General features: G+C 41.4%; 1 protein-coding gene across 1 annotated transcript in view; it reads left to right on the top strand.

Annotated features, from left to right (window-relative positions):
- The window catches only part of LOC134017535 (contactin-associated protein-like 5), a 57,019-nt gene that overhangs the window by 13,796 nt on the left and 17,094 nt on the right, over positions 1 to 26,129 (top strand). Inside the window, exons 4-13 of the mRNA XM_062457259.1 lie at positions 7,731 to 7,878; positions 9,601 to 9,804; positions 10,192 to 10,376; positions 10,627 to 10,770; positions 11,808 to 12,075; positions 12,971 to 13,114; positions 13,471 to 13,642; positions 15,539 to 15,645; positions 16,538 to 16,657; positions 17,722 to 17,922. Coding sequence (XP_062313243.1) covers positions 7,731 to 7,878; positions 9,601 to 9,804; positions 10,192 to 10,376; positions 10,627 to 10,770; positions 11,808 to 12,075; positions 12,971 to 13,114; positions 13,471 to 13,642; positions 15,539 to 15,645; positions 16,538 to 16,657; positions 17,722 to 17,922 — 1,693 coding nt within the window. The remainder of the gene's footprint in view (positions 1 to 7,730; positions 7,879 to 9,600; positions 9,805 to 10,191; positions 10,377 to 10,626; positions 10,771 to 11,807; positions 12,076 to 12,970; positions 13,115 to 13,470; positions 13,643 to 15,538; positions 15,646 to 16,537; positions 16,658 to 17,721; positions 17,923 to 26,129) is intronic.

The raw sequence follows: 26,129 nt of genomic DNA, 5'->3' as shown, positions 1-26,129 counted from the left end.
GTTCCTGAAAGCATGTGCAAAGCGCTAAAACCTTGTCGCACTGAAATGTGGAGTTAGACTGAAGAACAGTTTCTCTTCCGTTTTCAGATCAGGTTTTAATGGGCGGAGCCAAAACATGCCCTATCTACGTCATTTCGCCCCATCTATATGGAAGCAAATCGTTACCAAAATTCAAATGCAAATGCATTTCCAGAAATGCATTTGCATTTCCAGAAATGCATTTGCATTTTAAGAATGTGGCTGCATTATTTGACTCATAAATGAAATTAGTAATCAATCATCCTATTTGCATTTTAATTTTCTTCTTCAAGAGTGCTCAATCTTTCACTTAATTAAAATGAAAAAGAAATAGACATTTGAGATTTAATTTTCAAAACATGCCCCAGCAAATAGATACCAACATTCAATTTGAAATGTAAAATTTGAAAATTAAAATGCATTTCCAGAAATGCATTTTCATTTTAAGAACGTGGCTGCAAAATCGTGACCATAATTCAAATTAAAATGCTTTTCCAGAAATGCATTTTCATTTTAAGAACGTGGCTGCAAAATCGTGACCACAATTCAAATTCAAATGCATTTCCAGAAATGCATTTTCATTTTAAGAACGTGGCTGTAAAATCGTGACCACAATTCAAATTCAAATGCATTTGCAGAAATGCAAAATGAACGAAAAAGCATTCTGAGCGGCGCTGCAGAGTGACGTCAGTAGCCGCTCTTCTTCAGCTCCCTGCTGACCGAGCTACCCATCTTGTTCGGTAGGGAGCGGTGTGCACATCTGCATTGCATTACATTGCAAATGTGCCGGGAAATTGATTGAATTGCGGGGTCTTTAGAGGACGCATCACAGACTGAGCAACTTGATGTCAAACAATGAATAAAACAGTGGCAGAGCTACTATTAATGTGTAAATCTGTGACGGCAGAGTATGCAGCCAAGCTCTCTATGACTTGTTCTACTCGGTCACGGGCATCAGACTCAGATATATTATTAGATTCTACCTGTTCAGCTAATTCTAACAGTGTTTGCACAATTTGAGGGAGCGCCATGGTCTGTGATGCGTCCTCTAAAGCAGCGGTCCCCAACCTTTTTTGCGCCACGGACCGCTTTCATGTAAGACATATTTTCACGGACCGGCAGAACGGACTGGAAGGAAAGATAGGCCCTGGACAGCTGCGCTGCTAATGCATGTACATTCTGGGTTTGATGTGATCCTAGTTAGTGACTTCCACACCTAATGCGAGCGCGCGAGAAAAATAGTTTAGCTGATTTGAGCGAAAAATAGTTTTTTGAGTTTTATGTAAAATAAACAGCCGTTTTTTCAATTGACCCATCTTTAAGTTTCTTAGCCTGGTTTTCCATCGTTATATTGTTACTAGCTAGCTTTCGATGTGTCAGTCCCACTGTTGTGTGTGACTATAAGCTACGACAGTGACATCCGAAGTGCGTTCCTTATATCCAGTTCAGGCCTATTCCAAAATTTTGTTTGATTGCTGTCACGGCAGAAAATCCCGCTTGATGTTGGAAATGGAAGCAGGGTTTTCAGTGCTTTAGTGTCGATCTCAGGATAGCCTTCATCCAAAACACCGATAGAGTTGTCTCAAACAGGCTTCATTGAGTGGTAACTATCACTTGTCATGTGTCAAGAGGAAGAGACGCGCATGATACCGTTCAATAAAGCCCACAAACTTGCTAAAAAATGAGTAAACACACGTCTTTGCAGAGCTTTTTTGCTCAGGTTTTAAGAATAAAACGTCTTTCAGACTCTGATAATCAATTAAAAGGAAATAATGTTATAAATTATTTTTTGTGCGGCCCGGTACGAAATGACTCACGGACCGTTACCGGTCCGCGGACCGGTGGGCACCGGTTGGGGAACGCTGCTCTAAAGACCCGGCAATTCAATCAATTTCCCGGCACATTTGCAATGTAATGCAATGCAGATGTGCACACCGCCCCCTACCGAACAAGATGGATAGCTCGGTCAGCAGGGAGCTGAAGAAGAGCGGCTACTGACGTCACTCTGCTGCGCCGCTCAGAATGCTTTTTCGTTCATTTTGCATTTCTGCAAATGCATTTGAATTTGAATTGTGATCACGATTTTACAGCCACCTTCTTAAAATGAAAATGCATTTCTGGAAATGCATTTGAATTTGAATTGTGGTCACGATTTTGCAGCCACGTTCTTAAAATGAAAATGCATTTCTGGAAATGCATTTGAATTTGAATTGTGGTCACGATTTTGCAGCCACGTTCTTGAAAATGAAAATGCATTTCTGGAAATGCATTTGAATTTGAATTATGGTCACGATTTTGCAGCCACGTTCTTAAATTTTACATTTCAAATTGAATTTTGGTATCTATTTGCTGGGGCATGTTTTGAAAATTAAATCTCAAATGTCTATTTCTTTTTCATTTTAATTAAGTGAAAGATTGAGCACTCTTGAAGAAGAAAATTAAAATGCAAATAGGATGATTGATTACTAATTTCATTTATGAGTCAAATAATGCAGCCACATTCTTAAAATGCAAATGCATTTCTGGAAATGCATTTTCATTTGAATTTTGGTAACAATTTGCTTCCATACTCTTGAAGAAGAAAATTAAAATGCAAATAGGATAATTGATTACTAATTTCATTTATGAGTCAAATAATGCAGCCACATTCTTAAAATGCAAATGCATTTCTGGAAATGCATTTTCATTTGAATTTTGGTAACAATTTGCTTCCATACATCTACGTCAGATCACTGAATGGCTCCTCCTGCTGTACTGTTATTGTAGCTTACATCAGCTAGCAAGCTAGCTTCAGGATGTCTCCCACCACCCGCAACTGCATCTTCCCTGGATGCAAGAACTCCAGCTGCGCTGCAATGCAATTTAAGTTGATAATGAAAGGAAAAATAGGTTAATAGATTTTGTGAAGAGCCACGCTCATGGAAAGCTTCGGATAAACTCCAACAGCCGCCTCTGCGCCACTGACCATTTCACGGCGGACAGTTTTAACATGGACCAGAGACAGACGGGGTTCACCAACACACGGCTTCTCTTGCAGCGCGAAGCCGTACCGAGCATCGCCCCCCAGGCCGTTCATCCTCCGGTCGCACCTGGACCATCCACCGCCGCCAGCAGTTCATCACTCAGTTCTGTGTGCTTGTTATAATTATACTAGATAACTTTTCCAGAGGTATCTCTGCTATAATTAGTGCAAACCGCTAACTTGATATTAGGCTACTCGGTGTAGAATGATGGTATTTTGGTGAAATGGTAGCTAATGTGCTAGAAGTAGTTGGAGAGCTCACTGTCTGCTGTCTGCTGTAAAAGTTTACTCCTGTGTTACAGCTCAGGGGAATATTTCATTTATATGCATCTGTATGTTTCACTCATTGAACAAATACATTCTAATTCTATACTGTTTTGTTCGGCTTGACGTAGCGTCCATTATCTGGGTCGTAGGTAGCTTACTTGAGAGAGGCGGCGCCTTCCAGCGAGGGGGCCGAGCTTCAGCTCCTTCAGGCGACACGCCCCCCCAGTCTCGAACAGAGAAGACTGCTGATTTTGTTACGATTTCAATGCCTAATTGAACATACTTGTCGGGGTTTTTTTCCATTCGAATTTGGATGGGTAGTTTATAACACATTATTCTGTGGTGTGGTGAACTTGAAACTCGTTTTTAATTCCACTTTACAGGATCTTTAATATACTGCTGTGAGATTCAAGGTTCAATAGTTCCATTGTTGGCTTGGCTACAAACACATAGTGAAGACAGTTACAGTGACACACCTACATTTACATTACATGTACATTTATGCATTTAGCAGACACTTTTATCCAAAACGACTTCCAAGAGAGAGCTTTACAAAAGTGCATAGGTCACTGATCATAACAAAGAGATAGCCCCAAACATTGCGAGCAGCCAAAACATGAAGCATACAATGTGAAAAACCAAATAAGTGCCAAAGGGAAGAACCATAAGGGCATGCAGTTAAACAAGTTACAATTAAACAACATGAAACTCAGAAAGTGCAAGAGTGTACCTGTAGAAAAACAATCAACAGTAAAATATTTCACAGCGAGTACAAGAATTTAAATCCATTACAACTAACCAACAAGAGCAACAAGTCTCTCATATGTCAGCAATCTGGACTCTCACTCAGACCCAGCAACCCTCTGGTCCTAATGGAAGCCTCCAAGAAGAGATAAAAGACGACAAGAGAACAAGAGGGAAACAGTAAACACAGACATGTATAATTATTGGAACATAAAGTGCCTACTCCTTCCAACTTATTTAGGGCAGTAGGTGTGCCGGTGTTACATACTAAACAATCACTGAACACCTTTGGTTTCAAGCCTTTCTACTAGTGAGTAGAACTCAAAATTGTTTCTTTCCTTTGTTAATAATATATTTGTAGTGGGCCACAACATAAAGAAAACTTGTTTCTAGAATGTCTGTCTGCTTCATCTCATTACAGAGAAGCCTTACAGGGAAGAAACTCCATGCTCTGAACAGTCATTACAGTGTTTTTACTTTTCCTTAATTTTTTGAATACTTGCATTTATTTATGTATTTTATTTTTTCACTATAACAGCAAGTGATGAAGTTGCGAGGGAACTTTGACCCCGTTTAAGATATTTGTTCAGTTTTTTTGTTTTATTTGATTTTCTTCTAAACTAAAGAGCAGAGTTGCAGAAGAGAGCCTTCTCCTCGAGGGGTAAGGGTCGTTTTCACCCACTGGATTTGGCTTTCATGTTGTCTGGAGTATCCGGCAGGGCAGGGTTTGGCTTTTTATAAGATTGGTCCTGTCTGCTCTTCCCACACGTACACCAACGCAACTCCAGAACCTCCGCTCCAGGGTTGCCATGACTTTACGTGTCGTGCCGTTTATTGTTTATTGTCTGCGGATACCATTTTTCAGAAGAGCTACAAGATTCCTTTACATTTCCTAAACTTTTCCATAAAATGGACATGTTGTAAAAGGGCCGTGAAGAAACAAGTGTCAAAGTTGTTTTCTTTTCCACTCCAGCTGTTTAGGTCCAGTGATCCACTTTAGTGTCCGTACTAATGTGAAGAAATCACTGAAAAGCCTCCACCAATAATTAGCAGTAGAGCAGGGTTGGTAGCTGAAAAAACATTTCCTACAATGTTTAAATCAAACCTTATCCTTGGTTCAGAGAATTTTTTTTCCTTGGATATTACAATGTCTTATTATTTTCCAAACTACTCACTGTCTGTAACATTAATGTGAGTTCAGTTATTTGCTGTAACAACTGGCCTTACAAATGTTACTTAATTACATTTACATGTTCTAAATCTCCACAATCTGTAGAGATTTGTTTTCTGAAGTCTGCCTGTGTGTGACCAGCTATGTCTCAGGGCTCCCTTGGTTGGAGACACCCACCTTCTAATGCTGTCCCCACAAACAACAGCAACAAACACTCATTACTGCGACAGCATTTAACAGCGAGAATATTATTCAATTTCAACACTGCAACCCTAAACCTATCTCTTCAACGCTGATCTATATTTCCAAGAGTCAGAGAGGATGTGCTCAGACTGTGCCGGTGCATGTGTCCATGCATGATACAGTATGACACATCACAGCAGTTTGCACCAGGTAGTTGATCGTCGTGAATTAACTAACTTACTAATGACTGGCATCCACTTCACTACACCTTCTTAGACTTTTTCTGACCCCCATAATCTACACACTTCATATTAAACCATACACATTGTGAATGTCTATGTGATTTAGTTCCTAGCTCTTTTGAGATGATCTGATTGTAAGATTTTGATATCAGAGTTCATATACAGAATATTTTTTGTAGCATTGTATGAGTGCAGTGCTATCCTTGGCAATGAAGCAAATCCCTTCATTGCCCAGTTTGCTGCATTAAATGTATAACTGCTTTTTGGCATTTTAAGGGACCACCCGGACCAGTACATTGAGCAGAAATATCAGAGTACTTGCTGTCCTGGATGTTATTGTCTAAAAGGAGTACTCATCTTGCATAAATCTAACACATTGAAAAATAAAAGACAGGCTGCTCAATCCAAGACCATTTAAGCATGTTTTCTTTTTCAAGAGAATTTCTTTTCATGTCAAGTCTGTACAAAGAGGAACTAAAATGTATACAACCTTCAACTCACAGCAAGCATAGTAATTATTTGGAGACAGGATAGAAACTATGACTATAATCTGGACGTCATTTACATATCAGCATTTTAATTCCCTTAAACTCTTATGTAATTTCAAAGGATTTGGGAAGAGATAATTTTTCAATGTAATTGACTGCCTATTTTTGGTTTGAGGTGTTGCTGAATTTAATTAGGCTACCTCTTCTCTAGGGCTTTGATGGATAGCTGTGTACACCAGTGATGAATATGTATGCACCATTTTTGAAGCAAACTTGTTTCTCTAATTTAATTTGCTAAAGAGCCTCCTTTACAACACAAGAATGTGTGCAATGAAATAGCTGGTAGGCTCTCAATGGAAATGTAACCCCCAGTGAAATTTGTTAATGCTTATCCTGCATGGGCATGAGTAACAGCGGAGCTCGTAAGTGCTGAGCTTGCATCTCTTCCACGATGCAGTTACCAGGAAGCACTCACAATAACAACGCACAGGCATAAATCACAATAAGAGCTTAAATACTTCCCTTTTAGGATTGTCTCTCCTGTCTCACCTGTGAGGGCACCTGCATCTGCCTGCCCAGTACCTCAGAGAGGGTACTTGAACTCGGGGCGGCTGTTGTTTCTACGTGTGTTTTAATTTGTGCTGTTCCTCCCCATCTACTCACGTCAAGGTGTTTTCAACTGCAGTCGGAGGGAAATAAATGGTTCAGGTCGACTCTGTTAGGCTATTCACAAAGCCTGCAGCTGCGACGTCAACCATCCATCTTTCTGTTGCTTCGTAATGCACATCATTATCGATTTAGCTCGTCACCTGCCTCATATCTGTTATAAAGGTCTGGTCATCAGTCATCTGGAGTTTCTTCTTGGTAGCTCTTTCTCTCTGTCTCTCAGTCTCTGTCTGAGTGTCTCTTTGTCCCTCCCTCTCTCTTTCTCTCTCTTTCTCTCTCTCGTTCTCGCTCTCTCGCTCTCTCTCTTATTTCCCCGTGGCTACATGTGGCGGGGCTGTTGATGCCGTAGACGGTAGGGAGATGAAAATGAAGAGGAATAATGATGTCTCCCATTTTTACTAAGAGGTTCTCCCATGGAGATGACTAAATGTGATACCAATTGTTTTTTCCACTTGCTCCTTGCCATGGTACTCTCTTTATTTCTTCCACTGAGCTGCATCGAAATGTTGCAAACCAAATTCTTCTATTTCCAGCCCACATACTGATTCATATCCTCTTTTCATGCATCAAATAGAGCGGTTGTGTGACGAGAAAGACGTGGCATTGATTTCGCTTTGTCAGCAAAAAGCGATTTTCATGCCTTTCTCCAGACCTAAAAACGCCTTGTCTTTCATGTTCTGATTCAAAGCTTTCACCTTGCACACAAAAGCCTTTTCAAATCCCGGATGGAATAATTACCATCATTTTCCACACTTCCAAGGTCATTTCAGGCAATCCTGGCTCCAAAAAGACTCCCTTGATAAAGATTCTGTAATTGGTGTCTTGTTTGTTTAATGAATGCCATTCCCTAAAGAGTCTCTTTCACTTATTCTGCTGGTCTCAGTATATAACCACCTCTCTCTTCATCCTGCTCTCTCCTGTATCTGCAGAGGTTTGTGGGGAACATGAACGCTGACGGTGTCGTCCTCCACAAGCTCCCCCACCCCCTCAGAACCCGCTTCCTGCGCTTCGTCCCCCTGGACTGGAACCCCGTCGGCTGGCTGGGGCTTCGGGTGGAGCTGTACGGCTGTGCTTACAGTGAGTACCCCCTGTAGGACCCCCACCCAGGCCATAGCCGCCTTAACCCAAAAATGCCAGGGCCGATTTTCGGTCCCAGTCCAGCCCTGCCCAGCACCTTACCTAACACCAGTAACTGTAGGCCCCTAAGTCAGCAGACAGCATCTAGCCTCCCTGTAGGATTCCCACCCAGCACCTAGCCCTATACCAGCACATGTAGATCCTTACACAGCACCTAGCCTCAACTCAGTAGTTAATGAATTTCCAGTCTTTTGAGACATTTGATGAGTCATAACTTACCATGTAAAACACATAACATACCACAACACCATGACAGTAATTTGTTTTCATAAAATGGGAAGTGTCATGTAACGGTTGTCTCAGTATAGGTCAGCACCCATCACTCTTGGAACATTATCTGAACAGGGTGGGGCTCTTGTGCTGACGCTGTGCATAGATGCCTTGTGATTACATGAGCTATAGACAGGCAGGAGTGTTCTGACATCCATCATCATCAGCGCCAAGCCACCAAGCCTGTTCATGTGAAGCATGTCCTGGTTCCCCTGTACCCCTCCAGAGGCTGTATGCTGGAGGACAACCAGAGGAGCAATGCTAGTGTTCCTGTTCCTGTTGATGAGGCTCTATAGTGCCAGTGTGCTGACCCAGCCCAATGCCAGCAGCTAACAGAGACAGACAACATCAGGCCTGCCTGTTCCTGAGCAGCCTTGCTCAGCTTGGGAAGCCAATGCTGAATAAATAAAGAGGGCCGTCTATGGGACGCCTCTGCCTGCCACTCTGCTCTTACTGGATCAGCAGTGAATTACTGCCCTGTGAAAGACAGTTATAATTATCCCTGAGTGAGGGCTTTCATAGTGCCCAGGCGCTGCACAGCATGATCTCTGTGTCAGTGCTGGATGGTGGTTCACTGTGCTAATAAATGCAGAAGGACCCCCACATCTTTGCTTCGTATTGTAATATTAAAGACATGGGCAGACCGTGGGCAGACCATGATTCTCTGGATTGGTTAATTAGACATATTTAAGATTTTACTGTATTTTTTGAAGTCATAGCATTGTGAGGTATTCAGTGTCATAGCATTGTGAGCTATTCATACTGTGGATTTGGACATGATCGCTATTTTCTGAAATAATTGTTTTCATTATGTGGATCGTAATTCATAATATCAGAAAGGAAAGACTATGGTTTAGCTATAGTAGCTAATAAACGACATAATTTTACAACATACTAATAGCACACTTTTTCGGATGTTTAAAGGGATTTACTTAACAACACAAAACCTTTACAAAACATATGCAGTATATATGGACAGAAAGCAATTAAGAAAGAAGGAGAGAAAAAGAGCGAAAGAAGGACACTAAACATGCAATATTGCACAGCTTCATGTTTATGTTCATGTATCTATGCATGAGTCTCTCTGAAACGGATATAGACTGCCCACAGCATCCTGTGTTCCTTAGGCAGAACATCAATCAGGCAGGCACTGCGTTTGACCCGGAGAGGAGGGATGAAACATTTTCTGTATTCTTTTAAAATAACAGGTGTCTGTCCAAGATTGTACAAGCTTTTCTCTGGATTCACATTGAAATAGCTTCCTGCATAAGGCATTACTATACAGTTATTCCATAGCAGCATTAGCACACCCCTATTAGGTAAGATTGCTTCCATGCTTCAACTGTGAAAAATATATTCTTCCTCCCTGACAATGTCTGTTAATTTCCTCAGAGTCAGACGTGGCGGACTTTGATGGCAGAAGCTCTCTGCTGTACCGGTTTAACCAGAAGTCCATGTCGACGGTGAAGGATGTGATCTCCCTGCGCTTCAAGAGTGGTCAGGCTGAGGGGGTGCTGGTCCACGGGGAGGGCCAGAGAGGAGACTACATCACTCTGGAGCTGCACCGGGGCCGACTGGCACTCTACCTCAACCTGGGTGAGACTCTCACCAGGGGGCCTGGCCTCTAGGAGCTGTGGAGGGAAGGTGCTTCTGGAGGACCAGTTAACATGGAGTTAGGGGAGCAGTTTGGTTAATGGACTGTGACTGGTGGGTAGTGTGTGTCTGTGTGTTAGAGGGGAGAGAGACAGAAATAGAGAGATAGAAAGAGAAAGAGAGTGATAGCATGTGTCAGAGCATATGTGTGTGTGTGTATGTGTGTGCCTGTGCATGGATACGAGCGTGCATGTGTGTGTGTCCTTGCCCTGTCAATGACCACTCCACCTGAGCTCTATTGACTAGCTGGTCTAAGATGGTTAAGGGTTGAGTCAGCAGCTCAGCTGGGATCCAGTGTTCTCAGACAGAGGTTTATGTGCTTGTTTCCAGACGACACCAGGCTACGGTTCAGCAGTGGGCGTGTTGCGGTCACTCTGGGCAGTCTTCTAGATGACGAGCACTGGCACTCTGTCCTCATCGAGCGCTTCAACAAGCAGGTCAACCTAACAGTGGACACCCACACACAGCACTTCAGAACCAAGGGGGAAGGAGACTCACTAGAGGTGGACTATGAGGTTAGTCCTCCTTTCTCCTCAGACTAACTGAACTGAAGGTGGACCACAAGGTGGTTCTCTCCTAGGTTCTCAAGCTGTAGCTGTCCAGATGTCCTCTGACTCTTGCTGAGGAACTGTGGAACATCACGTTAACATCATTAGCAGGAAATCTTAGTGAAGCCCCTTAGGTGTAACCTTCTGCTCTAAAACCATATCAGAAGATTGAATCTCTTTATTTCTACCGACTCCTTTCCCCAACCTTCCCCTTTAGCTGAGCTTTGGGGGCATCCCACTACCTGGAAAGCCTGGAACCTTCCTCAGGAAGAACTTCCACGGCTGCATTGAGAACCTCTATTACAACGGCATCAACATCATCGACCTGGCAAAGCGACGCAAGCCCCAGATCTTCAGCGTGGTAAGACTCTTCCTCCTTAGGTACCAAGAGGTAATGAGCTTGTTACTAAAACACAAAAGACAAAGAGAAAAGAGTTAAAACAGCCAGGACGCAGTGGGGTTTTAATTGCGCTGCTGCGCAGAGAGTTTGCAGTCGAATGCAATGTGATTCAATCATGTTTAATCACAGTTGCATTTGAATTAGTCACATGGATTTCTCTGTGGTCCTTAAACTGTGAGTGAAATGGAGCAGGAGAGTGTCAAGAGGGGATGCGAGGGAGGGGGTAAAAAAAGTAGAGTAAGAAATCCAATCTATTCTCTCTCTATCATTACGTCCTATCTGGTCCACACTACTCTGCCATTAAGTCTAAATCTATGAATAGATTCAGCCAAAGGCTTAGCACACCCTTCCTCCTCCTTTCAAATCAGACAGCCAGGCCCGAGAACCACATTCATCTCAAACACCTTTTCCCCTTGAAACTCTGATTGCTATGTTAAAAGGCCTTTACTTACAAGTGAGAGAGTGGACTTTTTTCTTTCTTTCTTTTTTTTTGCCCACGGACGGTCATGATGGAATCTCTAATGGAATTTCAATGTGGAATTCTTCCCCAGGTGGTTTTGGGAGGAATCGCATTGAGAGTCAAAGTGGTGCGATTTCTCTTCGCTGCCTTCCGGGCATACAGATTGATAGGAAACTGACCTCAATTTACATAACTGGTCTGGTCCATGTACCTGCAGGACCTTTGCACTTTGTGGAATATAAGTGCAATTTCTTTCTTTCTGTCTTTACTCGCTTCCCAATGGCCTGCTTTGATAGAAATTAAGGACCTCGATGATTTCTTAGCTATTTCCTTCTGTATCTTCAAAGCACTTTAAAGTTTGAAAATAGTGTTATCAGTTTTGTAGAAGAAAATAAGGATATCTGTTATCATGGTTCAGAGATCAACATGACATTCCTTCAGAAACCTTAAATCATCAGCTCTCCATGAGGTTAATTAGCCATTAGCGACGCTGATGATGAAATGTGTAAATAACATCGCCTGGTTCCTTCGTCTCCAGGGCAACGTGACCTTCTCCTGCTCAGAGTCCCAGCAGGTGGCCACCACCTTCCTGAGCTCCAGCAGCAGCTTCCTGTCGCTCCCGGCAACGCCGTCCGCTATGGGGGGTCTGGCGGTGCGTTTCCAGTTCCGCACCTGGAACCCAGACGGCCTGCTGCTCTCCACCCTGCTGGCCCAGGAGCCCCGGAGACTGGAGCTGCAGATCAGCAACAGCCGGCTCCGTCTCACCCACCACACGTCAGCCCAGCAGAAATCCGAGGTGTCCACTGGTGAGGACCAGCCGCTGGCCGGATAACCATGTCACTGAACCCTAAAGTTCCACAACCTCCTAGCAACCTAGGCTACATGGAGTCCATCTGCTCAGAGACCATCTGAGGGGAATGCAGTGTTTGTTTCTATAAAAGACTCCTGGCTCTCTACCAGGGCAGACAGACAGTATTCAACTTAATCCATCATACAGCCGTTGACTGTCTATGTTTGGTTGAGCACATGATTTTCATCAACACCGTTTTTATTACCTTTGCCCTCAATCATCACAAAGCATACGTAATCTCCTCAGTAAGGCTTCAAGGAAAATGTTATCCTCCTAGAGTTTATAAGGTTTTTACCGCATTGCCATGTGAACAATAACCTGGATAATCGTTTTGTATTGCAAAAGCCAGACCTAAAAGCAGATGGCAGACACAGAGGAATATTTAGACACAGCTTGAAACTTATCTTCTATAAAAGTCATAATTTAGTTTCATCCCGCTCATTCTGCAATAGCTGGAGCTTAGCTAAAGCCATATTAATATTTCATCTGACAATAGTAACTGGAATATTGTTATAACTGCACAGTGAAACCTAACCTTTGAGTCTGTGTTATTTTACTTTCCTCAAGATTGGTATAGGTCGTAGAACATTGACCTCAGATCAACAAGTTGCAGTTTGAAATCCTCCCTAAGTGTTAAATAAAAGTGTCTGGTAAATAAATAAAATATTTTCTCATGTAACAAAATAGTGCCAAGTCATTAACTTTCTCCACCATGTCCAAATAGCATATGAGGTCGAGTTATAGTTGAATAACTATTGTATCAAAATATGTAAACATTTCATGATCCTGTAATGTTCCTGCAATGTGAAAGTAAAAACTCTCACCCAGAACTGTCCAATGTGCATCCTCAGGTCACAGAGTGAATGATGGACTGTGGCACTCGGTGAGTCTCAGCACGCAGGGTCTGCAGGTGACCATGAGTCTGGACAATGAGCCGGCCTCCACTATCGAGCTGGGGGAGCACCTGGAGGCAGGACACAGCTTCTACTTTGGAGGTCAGATCACACACAGCGACACGCTTCAATCTCAGAACATTCCTCTCTCATATCTCTTACTCTCCTTCTCCTAGGAGATGTTTGCAGTGGGACTGTCCACTGTTTGGTGGTCCTGTTGTAGTGTGTGTTCAGAACAATCATGTCCCTGCCTCATAATCCTAGCCTCTATCTCAAGTGCATGCAAGGAGATGATCCTTGCCTCAACCCTTCTTTTAAACATTCTCAAAAAGGAGGCTGAGGCTGAGGAAGAGGGGGGTGGGGGAAGACAGTTTGAAATGGGTTTTTCAAACATCAAAACAGATTCAATGTGCTTGGTACGATTAATATAGTTTCATGTGAAATGATGCTTCCTTCAGGTTGTCCCTCTTCCCAGAGTGTCTCGGGCTGCAGGAACCCCACACTGGCATTCCAGGGATGCATGCGTCTCATTGTCATCAACAGCCAGCCAATCAACCTCAACCACATCCAGCAAGGCCTGCTGGGAAGCCACAACGAGCTTCAGTTTGACACATGTGGCATACATGACAGGTAAAGCTGTTCCTTTTATTAAACCTCCTCAATAGATAGACTCTCATTTGGTAGAGAAGGCTATAGTGAGATGGCTAAAGATGGTTCGGTAGATATTGTTAGGTAGAGATTATCAGATGGTTAGGAACAGCAGAAATGGAAATAAATGGTTAGGTAGAGATGGTAGGTAATGTGAGCTCTTTCTCATTATGGGGAATTACTTCTCTCCTGCCCTGCTATCCTGCCCACACTTTCCTGCCGTCCTCTCCTGTCTTCTTGCCATGCCATCCTGCACAGTTGGGGTTCTGGACCTCTCGACAGCTCGGCCAGTCGGCACTCTCTGACAGGGTCGTCCAATTACACACTGTTGTTAGCTGTGTAGCAACTTCCCTGCTAACAAGCAGCTCCTGCCATCAGAAGTCTGTCTCCTTCCCCTCAGTCAGAGGTGCACTGTAATATACAGTGATACCTTGAATGAATCCTGCAAGTTATGTGTAGTGTCGTACAGTATGGATGAGGAGACAAACAAACAAACAAGATGTCAAACAAACAAGATGTCAGACCCAGACTAGCTGAGGTTTTTCAGAGCTGCCAGGATGTGTTTTAAATGGCGCAAAGGTGTGAGCTGCAGGCTTATGGCAAGATTAAATGAGATCTGAGACAAAATGTTCTTTGACTCAGAGTACTGTTATGACCTGCTGTCAAAACCCCTAGCATAAAAAATCATGGCTGTGTAGTCCACAACCATGTCATATCTCCTACTATAAGCATTTCATGTAGTCATCATGCGGTGTAAGGGCAAGGTTTATGTTCGGTTTTGTTCAATGTTCTGTAAATCCATTCTGTTGATGTGTGTTCTCACTCCAGCATTGGCGTATCTAAGCGAAGTGCAGCTTCATTAAAAAGAGCGGGAGATTAACCTTTACGAGTGTTAATCTCCTTTCCCTGTGTCCAATCAAACTGCATGGCTCAATTTATTGCAAGTGTGCACTTCTGAGCACTGGCTACTGTAATTTCATGATATGTAAGGGCAGGGCATCCTGCAAACACAACAATGGGAATAGCTTGGTGGTAATTAAACCAAGGCCTGAAACCTTATCCTTGGCGCGGTCGCCTCGCTCTATGGCAATTAATGGGAGAGAGACGAAAGTGTATGAAATTATAGATGCGTGCTTGAAAGGCTGGCAATTATGCGTAACTCAAGGAGGCTCTAGGAAGGGACTATTAATCAGAAGAAGCGTGGTTTGGAATTTCCGTAAAGCACAGGCTGTTCACATCCCGTAAACAAGCGGTAGGTTGACATGATGACGCTTTCTTTTTTTAGATGCGCTTCCCCGATGAGTGTTTGCTTTTCACTTGCCCCTCAATCTGAGTAGATACTAAGACAAATTGTATGGGATTTATGAAAAAGACTAAATAAAGAATAAAAAAACTATTGCATAGGAAATGTTTAAATTGTGTTTATCTTGCTTTCAGACTATTTGGGTGCAAGAGCGTGTCTTGATAATGGCAGGGTAATGAAGAATATTTTTGTAAGCCGGGAGCTGCTTAACTGATAATGAAAGGTTCAGAGGAAGACACACAAATGTCTGTCCTTTTTTTTACATAACACAAAAGCTTGGCAGTTCTTTATATGTTTTGTAGGCTTTTAAGGACATCAATTTTGTTGTCAACAAATCTGTCTTTACTCTTTCTTCATTTGATATTTTTTGGGGTTGTTGATTTTATTGCCTGATGAAAGTGTCTGACATTGCAAAGTAAGGAAGGAACCGTCTTTTTACTCTTGTGAGATCACCAAGAATGCTGCCTGGTGAGAAAAGCCCAAACTGGAATGAAGACAGAGTATGTGTAGATAGAACATACAATATCTCTCTCTTTAGCAATCGCTCTTCAACTCACTTTCTCTTTTTTCTCCAGATGTCTTCCGAACCTGTGTGAGCACGGTGGTCAGTGTTCCCAGTCCTGGACCACCTTGAGCTGTGACTGCTCAGGAACAGGATACTCTGGAGCTACCTGCCATAACTGTGAGCCGACACACACCCATACACCTTACACACCCTTTCTGCAAATCACGTTAGAGTATTTTGAGCCAAACAAGCCAGGCCAGACCAGAAGATTTGCCATGTTGTTATGTAGCTTGAGCAAACAAAGCAAACCATCACTCCTGTGTCCTGTGCTGTCAACATAACACAGCTCAATTACAAGAACAAACTGCAGAGAGCAACGCTGGTTCAAGCCACTGTGACCTGTAGATTAATTCCGCAGTTCTCTCCTGCCTCTAAATCTTTCAGCAACTCTTCAGAAGCTTCCATCCAACATATGGAAGTTTCTCCTTTTTCTCTCTCCGTCTGCCTCTTGACATACCCAGCCTCTCCTTTGATATTCACCTCAGAGCATGGCATGTGAATCCTTGTGTGAAAATCCTTGCTCTAGAATACTGATTCCTTGTTTACACACCAGTGGATGCAGTTGTCCTTGCATGTCGGGGCCAACGTGACGGAAACGGAACACCACCTGAATAAAAATTGCTCTAACAGCACATGCTCTCGGATGCTAAATGTTTTGAGGCTACGGTCAGGTCTACAGTATCCTCACTCTGCTTTATGATCCATAAAGTATCCTCGTAGCATACTGTGTTTCCTCTGTGCTGTGCTCTCCGTCTGTGGAATTAGTGTGTAATAATAAATATTTTGGAGATAATCTTTTTCAGGAGGTCATTCTTAAGTGTGACACAATTTTTTATCACATGGACTCTGCAAAATCTTTGCATGGAGGTTTACTTGCATTAGCAAAAAAATACAAAAATACCTTTTGGTGTCTGTTACACAGTGTTTTAGGTCACTAAATCTTTATGTTTATTTGTATTTTTTTTCGGTTGACCATATTGGAGACAGTTTGAGTCTGTTTTCCTTCCAGCTATCTATGAGGCGTCCTGCGAGGCCTACAGACAGGTGGGCAGCTCCTCGGGCTACTTCTCCATTGATCCAGACGGAAGTGGACCTCTGGGGCCCACACAAGTCTACTGCAACATGACAGGTGAGTCAGAGTAAGAGCGAGGTCATGGGCGAGATCATGGGCTTGGCGGGGCAGTCAGTGCCTCAACTCTGCCAGTTTCCCTCAGGGACCTCTGAGATCATTCCACAAGAGGGATACAGTATATAATATCAGCTCTGTTCGCTCACAGATCACATTGCATTGATCCACAGCACGACTGACAGCTGACAGTTCACTACCCAGCAGAAAATCGTTTGGGCTAATTCGATATGGGCCCCGCCCGTGGCCAGGGACAAGCTTCTCCCTCCTCAACAAGCAGTGTTTTGTGGGCATCTGCATATCCCCAAAGCATGTCCTAAAATTACACTCGTCCATAAAGGTTAATCCACATGGAGTAAATCCAGCATCCCGAGAGAGGGGAGGGCCAGGGCTTGGCGGCGGTGCAGGACAGAGAGCACATTGTTGGCGCCCAAGACAATATCCATCACCACCCTGTCACCGGCTCCCAGCCATGACCTTTACAGAGGTTAATGCAACATTGAAGTCATTACGGAGGTGGCTGCTGTCTAGTGATAGTATAGCTCTATATCACAATGTGTTTTCCTCTCAACCCAACCCCCCACAACCCCCAAATCCTAATCATTTTGCAGTAAGTTGCCTCAGGTTGACCTCAATTAAAGAATCCATTAGAGATGTAAATAACTCTCAGCTTGACAACCTGGGATGTGAATTATCGCAAAGTGGAGAAGGATTTTCTCTTAGGCAAGGTAAACACAAAATCCCTATAATACATACTAAATGGAGGATGGAAATGAATTGGAGTCTTCACCTCAATTAATCACGTAAACTGTTAACCCATGGAGGGAGCACATATGGGCAATCTCTTCCATCAGCTTCCTATCAGACATGGATTACTGCGCTCAGTGGTGAATAAGTCCCTCAGGAATTCTGTTAATGTATTCACAATACATGTAGTTTCTTTTAAAAAATGTTCTTGTTGTCATGTTCACGTAGGAGGATGTCACCTGTGTCTGTGGGTCACAGGCCAACATATTAGTAGTCAAACATGTCTGCTTGCATCTATGTGTGTGTGTGTTTGTGTGCAGATGACAAAGTGTGGACAGTGGTGACCCACAACAACTCAGGTCCAGTGAGAGTCCAGGGTTCCTCCATCCTGAAGCCGTACATTATGAGCTTCAACTACAGCGCCTCGTCTGACCAACTAGGTGCCCTCGTAGCCGGGTCCGAGCAGTGTCAACAAGAAGTGACATACGTCTGCAGGAAGTCACGCCTCTTCAACACCCGAGGTAAGTCAGTGGTGAGCAAGGTTTACATTCCTGAGAGATCCTTCCTAATAGTTATCCCTGTCTCCTGGCTACCTGACTGTTAGTATTCACTGTCTGATCCAGCATGTGACCTCACAGAATATACACACAACGTTCTTTCACTATTTTTCTCATTATTTTACAATAACTTGAAAGGCTATCCCCACAGCTTGTCTCCAGCATTCATCTTCGATTGCTATGGGAGCAAGAGGGGTCCCAGACATCCCACGTTTGCTCCTATATCATGAAACATTCATGGAGTCCCAAATTCCCATATTCCCCTGGTGTCATGTGCTTGCAAACAAACAAGTTCATTATCACAACAGATCAAAGAGACAGAAAAGCAGGCCTTTCATGGAACCATGCGCAACCATAAGAACATAAATGGCTTAGTTCTGTGCCATGCCCAGACACAGATCAACGCTACAAAGAAGGTCTATAACTAGATGCTAAATAGCCAGCATCACTTCATGGGCACATATACAATTGACAGAGTCCTATGTTTATTGTTTCGTAGAAGATTCAAGTCAATCTGCATAGGCAAACATGCACCCAACAGTTTATTAGCAGTAGTTGTATTGGTACTTTATTCACCCTGAGGGGATATTGCAGCGTTGCATCAGGCAACATATAAATAGAAGAAACAGAAAATAAACAAACAAACAGGCTACCAGAACAAAAATACACAATCCAAAATACTAAAATATATATTCAAAATATACAAAATGAAAATAATATAAAATCCCGATGCATAAAATATGTAGAGCTGTTGATTCACAGGGTCATACACACAAAACAATACAGGTGACACACAGAGAGACACACAGGTGATGTAATACTGGACAGATGAGTGTCAGTATATAAATAATACAGAAATATTGATCCTAAACCAGACTCCTGGGTGAGAACAGGCATCGAGGGGGCCTAGTCCTCGGGAAATTCACAACCATCTCATTCGTCTTGGAGATGATGAGCTGCAGGCAGTTCCTCCCACACCAGCCAACAAAGTCATCCACTTAGCCCCTGTACTGACCCTCCTGACCATCCCTGATACACCCCACAATAGAAGACTCAGTGTAGAGCTTCAGCAGAGAGCAAGCCCCTGAATATGCCGTTTCACAGCATTGTCAAACGCTACACTGCGATTTTATTTGTCTAACTACACTCATTCATTTGCTTTGATGTTAATAGTGTTTTTTGTCATTTGTACACATAATTTAGAGGCTATGTATCACAGAGGTGCGTTTTGTCAAAGACAAACCAACCACTCATGACAGGAAACAAGTAATAACCAATCCCAAGGACTGTTACTGTCAAACCTTGTTTGCTTGTCTTGTTCCACTTACTCATTATCTATAGACATGCAGTTGTAGAAATATGAATGCAAACTCACGCATTTCTCTTTCCATGACCAGTAATTACACAAACATCCCTTTCAGTCCTGGTAGAGTTGTCACCAACAGGGGACTGCATCTGACAACATAAACAAGTGTGTTGGCGTAATTAGCAACAACACAATCGCAGGTTCATTTTATGGGAATTTTTATCAACATGTCAGGTAGTGCCAGGTGGGTAAGAGGGTGGTGATACTGCATTCTGGGTAATAATAAAGAGAAAGTTTATTAATATTTTAACTGTGGTTTTATGACTGTGAGGCATAACCCCATAAAAGGGTGTCAAGACACTGGGGGATTGGGGGATGAGGAGAGAAGAATATTGGGTAACACTTTATAATAAGTCAACGCTTTTTGGCATTTACAAAGTGTTAACTAATAGTTAGTTAATCCTTTATAAAACATTTTGAAACATTAACAATACATTATTAAATAGTTAATAAGCTTATTATTAAACACTATGTTGATCATTAATAAACACTGTTAAAAATTATGTATTTTATTCATAATACAATTCATAAGGTGTTTGATAACTGCATTATCATACTTTATAGACAGCTTGTTAATATAGTTGCAAACCAGTAGTTTAAAAGGTGTTAATGGTACATGAGCTGGTATAGAAAGCATTAGCAAATGGTGAACAAACCATTTACAATACCTTTATAAAGCATGAGTAAATAACTAACAACATATTTACTTATGTCTTTAATTAATGTATGCCAAGTCGAATACAGGATGTACACTATGCTTTGCAGATATCTTAACAACTATTTTATAAAGACTTACTAATGATGCAACTTCTGATTAGTAATGCAAGTTATAAAGCATTTACTAACTGTTAGTTAAGGCTTTTGCGTGAGCTAATTTAAAGTGTGAACTATTTATGCCTTATTAAGCATTTATAAAAAGACTATAGGCCTATAGATGTTGTGTTTTAGTTTTTTAGAAGAAATAGCTGTTAATTTATTTACCTGGGTAATAAAATAGTAGTTTATTTCCATTAAGAAGCAATACAGTAGAATTGGTATAAAAGTTGGTTACCCAAAGCTGTATATTATTTTCCAAAAATGGCTGTAATAAACTGCAAATGTTTAGCTACTCCTCGACAGGTCTGCAAACGCCTTTGAAAGCAGAGATTTGTTAAAACGTTTGTTAACCGAGACCGTAGGTCGAGGTTTACAAACAAATCGTTTTAACAAATTGAGGCGACAAAGCATTTGCTGACCTGTCGAAGAGTAAACATTTGTTTTCTTATATACTACAACAATACGTGGGAAGATCTCAAATCAAACACGGCGAATCTGGAGCAGACGCCATCTTGTCTAACCTAGCAGGCCCAAACCTGCTAGGTTTGGTTGCTCAGATTTCAGATTGGTTGCTAGGTGCTAACACCTGAAACACACCGTGAGAAGACTTGAGACTAGAGCTGAACAAAACGACATGTTTTAAATGAAAAGAGCTAAAAATGCCATATAATAAACAACTTACTAACCTCGACCATTCGGTCATGCCGGGAAATATCAAACTGAGGTTTTAACGTATCGACCGCTGTCACTCTCGGCTAGTAGAGGTAAGTAGTTAGTAAGACACATGCCTGTCATTACTTCAATAAAATAGTAATTTTGTGTATCACATTGTGTTGTGTCTGTTTCCTTTTGAGAAACGTATGTTCAGCCTTTGTGAATGTGAGGTTCGAGAATGGACAAGAATACCTTAATAAATAACTTATAAATCTTTAATAAGGCATAGATAGTTCACACTTTAGATTAGGTCACGCAACAGCCTTAACTAACAGTTAGTAAGTGCTTTATAACTTGCATTACTAATCAGTAGTTGCATCATTAGTAAGTCTTTATAAAATAGTTGTTAAGATATCTGCTAAGTATTGGTGTACATAATGTATTCGACTTGGCGTATATTAATTAAAGACATAAGTAAATATGTTGTTAGTTATTTACTCATGCTTTGTAAAGGTAACGTAAATGGTTTGTTCACCATTTGCTAATTCTTTCTAAAGCAGCTCATGTACCACTAACACCTTTTAAACTACTGGTTTGCAACTATATTAACAAGCTGTCTATAAAGTATGATAATGCAGTTATCAAACACCTTATGAACTGTATTATGAATAAAATCCATAATATTTAACAGTGTTTATTAATGATCAACATAGTGTTTAATAATAAGATTATTAACTATTTAATAATGTATTGTTAATGTTTAAAAATGTTTTATAAAGAATTAACTAACTATTAGTTAACACTTAGTAAATGCCAAAAAGCGTTGACTTATTATAAAGTGTTACCGAATATTGTACATTGCTGTTGAAAGAGTGTCAAGATTATAATTAGAGAGAAGAGAGGGGTGAAACAGTTTTTCATGTTTCAAGATTGAACAAGTTTGAGAAGCTCTGGCCACCTACATGAGGTATACTGGGTTAAAGAAAGCATTGCAGCTGACTGGTTCTTGATATTTGTGGTCCTGTATGATCTTAGCTATGTTCCCATCTCTCTGCAAGGTCAGCAGGTTCTAATGTACAGTCCTGTGGCGAGCCAGAGAAGAGAGGCAGGGCCACTTAGACAGACTGCAGTACATGAGGCCATTTAGACACTGCAGTACATGAGGCCAGTCTGACGGCCATCACTCAGCACTCACAGACAGTTGACAGTAGATGCCAGCAAGTTCCAGCAGGGCTCTGATAAGCCTCACTGGGCCACTCTGCAGTGGTGAGCTCCAGACTTTCACCAGGGCTGTGATGGGCACATGCCCAATCCGGCAAGTGTGAGATTGTTCAACGCATGTCATTATGAAAATATGACTCACAAATTTACACAAAAAATATTAGAAAATAAATTAGTGACTTCCTAGAATTTAATGATAATGATGAGGTCTCACCTCCTATATTATGGGATACTATGAAAGCTGTTTTAAGGGGGAAAATTATATATATTACTCGCTCTGGATAAGAGCGTCTGCTAAATGACTAAATGTATAACAATAGCCTCACATAAGAAAAGACAAAGAGAAAAAGGCTCTAGAGGACCTACAACAAAAACTGAAGAATTTAGAATCAAAACATGAGACCAATTCAGATGGAAATACATTTCAGGAAATGGAGAAAATCAGAAATGAAATCAGAAGTTTAACCACACAAGACATTAAAAGAAACCTCATGTATCTGAAACAGAGACATTATGAAAGTGGCCCAAAATCAATGAAAATACTGGCATGGAAACTGAAGAAAAAACTAGCTGAAAATACAGTTCATAAAATACAACACCCTAGAACGAAGGAGGTCAAGAACAAACTAAGTGAGATTCATGAAGCATTTGAAGCATTTTACAAAAAATTATATAAAAGAGTCCCAGGAGGTGACATAGCCCATATTGATACTTTCTTGAACACCCTGAAATTACCCACTCTTAATGAAGAGCAAAACCAAGAGTTAATCGCGGAGATAACAGAAAACGAACTGCAAGCAACAATAAACAGACTTAAAGTAGGTAAAGCTCCAGGTTCTGATGGCTACACAGCTGAGTGGTACAAGGAGTTTAAAAATGACTTGATTCCTATCATGCTTCCTACACTAAACTGGGTCCTGGAAAAGGCACAAACACCTCCTAGTTGGAAGGAGGCCATTATTTCTGCCATTCCAAAGGAAGGCAAGGATAGAACGGAGTGTGCGTCATATAGACCAATATCTGTTTTAAATATAGATTATAGGATGTTCACCTCTATTATGGCCAGAAGACTTGAAAAGTTTATGACTAAGTTGATCCACAACGATCAGACAGGTTTCATACAACAACGTCAAACACAAGACAATATTCGAAGGACGTTACATATTATTAATCATATAACAAAAAAACAAAATGGAAGCAATAGTAATTAGTATAGATGCTGAGAAGGCTTTTGACTCCGTCGATTGGGTTTTTCTTTACAGAGTTCTATATAGATTTGGTTTCCATGCCAGGATTATTAAAACCATACAAGCATTATACAATAATCCTACTGCAAGGGTCAAGGTCAGTGGCGGTGCGTCAATAGTGGGCGCAAGTGCGCCGCCCCACTATTTTGAAAATATGTCAAAAGACATGTCAAAAAACATTAAATACAAAATAATAAAACTAAGAAATGTACCGTGTTTACGCGTTAAATGTGTGTGGGAGACCGTAAGCCCCTGACAACAACCACTTAAATGTGACCAAACATAATATATTGCCATTCGTCATTACTGAGAAAAGCCCCTCCTTCAGGTGAAGGGCGCCGTAACAGCAAAGTCTATGGAAGCTAGTTATAGGCCGTAAGGTGAACCCTGTTATCGTTTCAACCCGCTTCACAGTCTGGCATCTACACAATCTTTAGCTCATAAAAAAGAACGAGTCCTGCTAAGCTACCAAAAAAAAGTTTGGCGCTGAAATTCCAGTCGATTGTCGATGCATCTATGTTTTATGCAGAACTAGTTTCTTCAGAGCGTAATAGGATTTTGGTGGCACGGTTCGACACGTGATCCTTCTACACCAATAAGGTAGCTGCTTTTTGTCAACTTGGATGGATATGGTCAGAAAATGTCTAATATGGTTGTCAAATAGAGGATGGGACCTTGCACGTTAGTGTTTCCTATGTTTATTTTGCCGTGGCAGCCCGCCACGACTACATTTCTGCCGCTATGGTATCAGAAATAGGGCTGTACAAAATTTTAGGACGTCTATGTGATTGTTAGAGTGCATGTCGGAGAATAGCATGGATACGCGCTTCACACCGCAGTTGAGATTGTGCGTCTTTGAGAAGTCGTATAGCTAACTTGTCAGTTAATTTAAGCCTGTTATTGCCTATTAGTCTATATTCTTACTCATTTAAATTAAGTTAACTGGTGATCTGTATTATTCCCCTGCTAGCTAAATTGCACATGTCTGTTGATTCGATAGCGATTGTTGCCTTTGCTTATGTTTGTATTTTCGGTGCATTACTATGCAGAAGTAGTTTTAATTAATAAATAGTGGGTTTATTGTTATTATTTGCTACAGAATGCTTAGCCTATCAAGCTCAAATGAAGCAGACAGTGTACATGCTTTCGAGTACCTTAATCGATAGGCTACTGACCAACGTCAATTATTAATACGTCAATTAATAATTGGCAGCATTTATGCCATTTAGAACATACTTTATGAGTGGAAGGTCTCTAAGTAGCCTAAACTTAATGCTTTAGGGGAAATAGTACGAAAATATGTGTAATATTACATTAGTTATTAAACTAGGCTATTACATTAACCTGGGGGGGGGGGGGGGGACAGACTTATGTCATTGTTGTAACATTCATTCATTCATTCTTCCACAAATGAAAACACCGATAAACCATAAAAACAATCGTAATGAAAAATATGAAATATATATAAAACTGTACAAAACAGAATAAGGAATAACAGATTAAGGACACTCAGTCCTCACTGTCAGTGTCAGGACAGTTATCTCCCAGTTCCTCAGTTTCTTTTGTGTTGGCACAATTACAACAACGACATAAGTCTGTGCAACACAGTCCTGCAGAAAAACATGAACATCTGCCTGTCTCACACGCACTTTTGCAGCCGTAGTGTATCACATGCAAAACACTGTCAGGGGCCGAATTTCTGTTACGTGCAAGGTCCCATCCACTATTTGCCAAACATATCCATCCATGTTGACAAAAAGCAGCTATCTTATTGTTGTAGAACCATCACGTGTCGAACCGTGCCACCAAAATCCTATTACGCTCTGAAGAAACTAGTTCTGCATAAAACATAGACGCAACGATAATCGACTGGAATTTCAGCGACTAACTTTTTTTTGGTAGCTTAGCACGAATCGTTCTTTTTTATGAGCTAAAGATTGTGTAGATGCCAGACTGTGGAGCGGGAATCATTTTCTAAAAGACTTTTCGTGGTTCACCTTGCAGCCTATTAACTTTTTGCTGTCATTTCAGCAGGAACAGCTTTTCATTGGCGGATTGAAAGTTCGATTCTGGGGCGCAAATCTTTGTGCCCTAACCAATGACATGGTTTCCTATCGTTCTTACTTCAACGCGATTGGACTGATTCGGTGACCATCAGCGACCTTTAAAATTCCCCTAGTTACCAGAACAAGCATCTACGAGAGCAGCATAGCTAGCAGAAACTTAGGTTTTGTGAATCAGTGGCGGTGCGTCAAAACAAATTCTGTCATAGATTTACAAAAAAAACCTTTCACAAGTCGTTCGCTGGAAGAAAAAAAGAGGATAAAGGATCTCGGACCAACACGATTTACAAATCCAGCAGCAGGCCAGTGACCGAGGACGAAGCAGCAGGCTAGTGACCGGGGACAAAGCTATTAGTACAATATGGAGGACCAAACCTGCCATATTTACAAATGAATGAATGAATAAATAAATGTCCACATACATGCATTTAGACAGAAATCAACGAATATATGTATTAATTAATGCACAATTGTCAATCAATAGTTACATATATTTTACATTTATGTATGTATTTATTTTGTATTCATTTATTTATTCATTTATTGATTGATTGATTTATTGATAGATATATATATTTATTTATTCATTTATTCATTCATTTATTTATTCATTCATTCATTCATTCATTGTTCCCAATATGATAATGAGAGGAGGCCAGTAGGCGTGGAAACTGACGTTCAGACATTGCAATCAATCCAGAGCCATAGATTCAATCTAGCTAACGCCTGGGACACACTGGCTGCGAAGCGCCCTGAAGCGCCACAATCTGCTCCGAATGGCGCGATGCTGTTCACACTAGACGC

Source organism: Osmerus eperlanus, chromosome 3 (assembly GCF_963692335.1).
Source record: "Osmerus eperlanus chromosome 3, fOsmEpe2.1, whole genome shotgun sequence".
Taxonomy (NCBI): Eukaryota; Metazoa; Chordata; class Actinopteri; order Osmeriformes; family Osmeridae; genus Osmerus; species Osmerus eperlanus.
The sequence above is the reverse complement of the archived record's forward strand: the minus strand, read 5'-3'. Positions and strand labels throughout refer to the sequence as shown.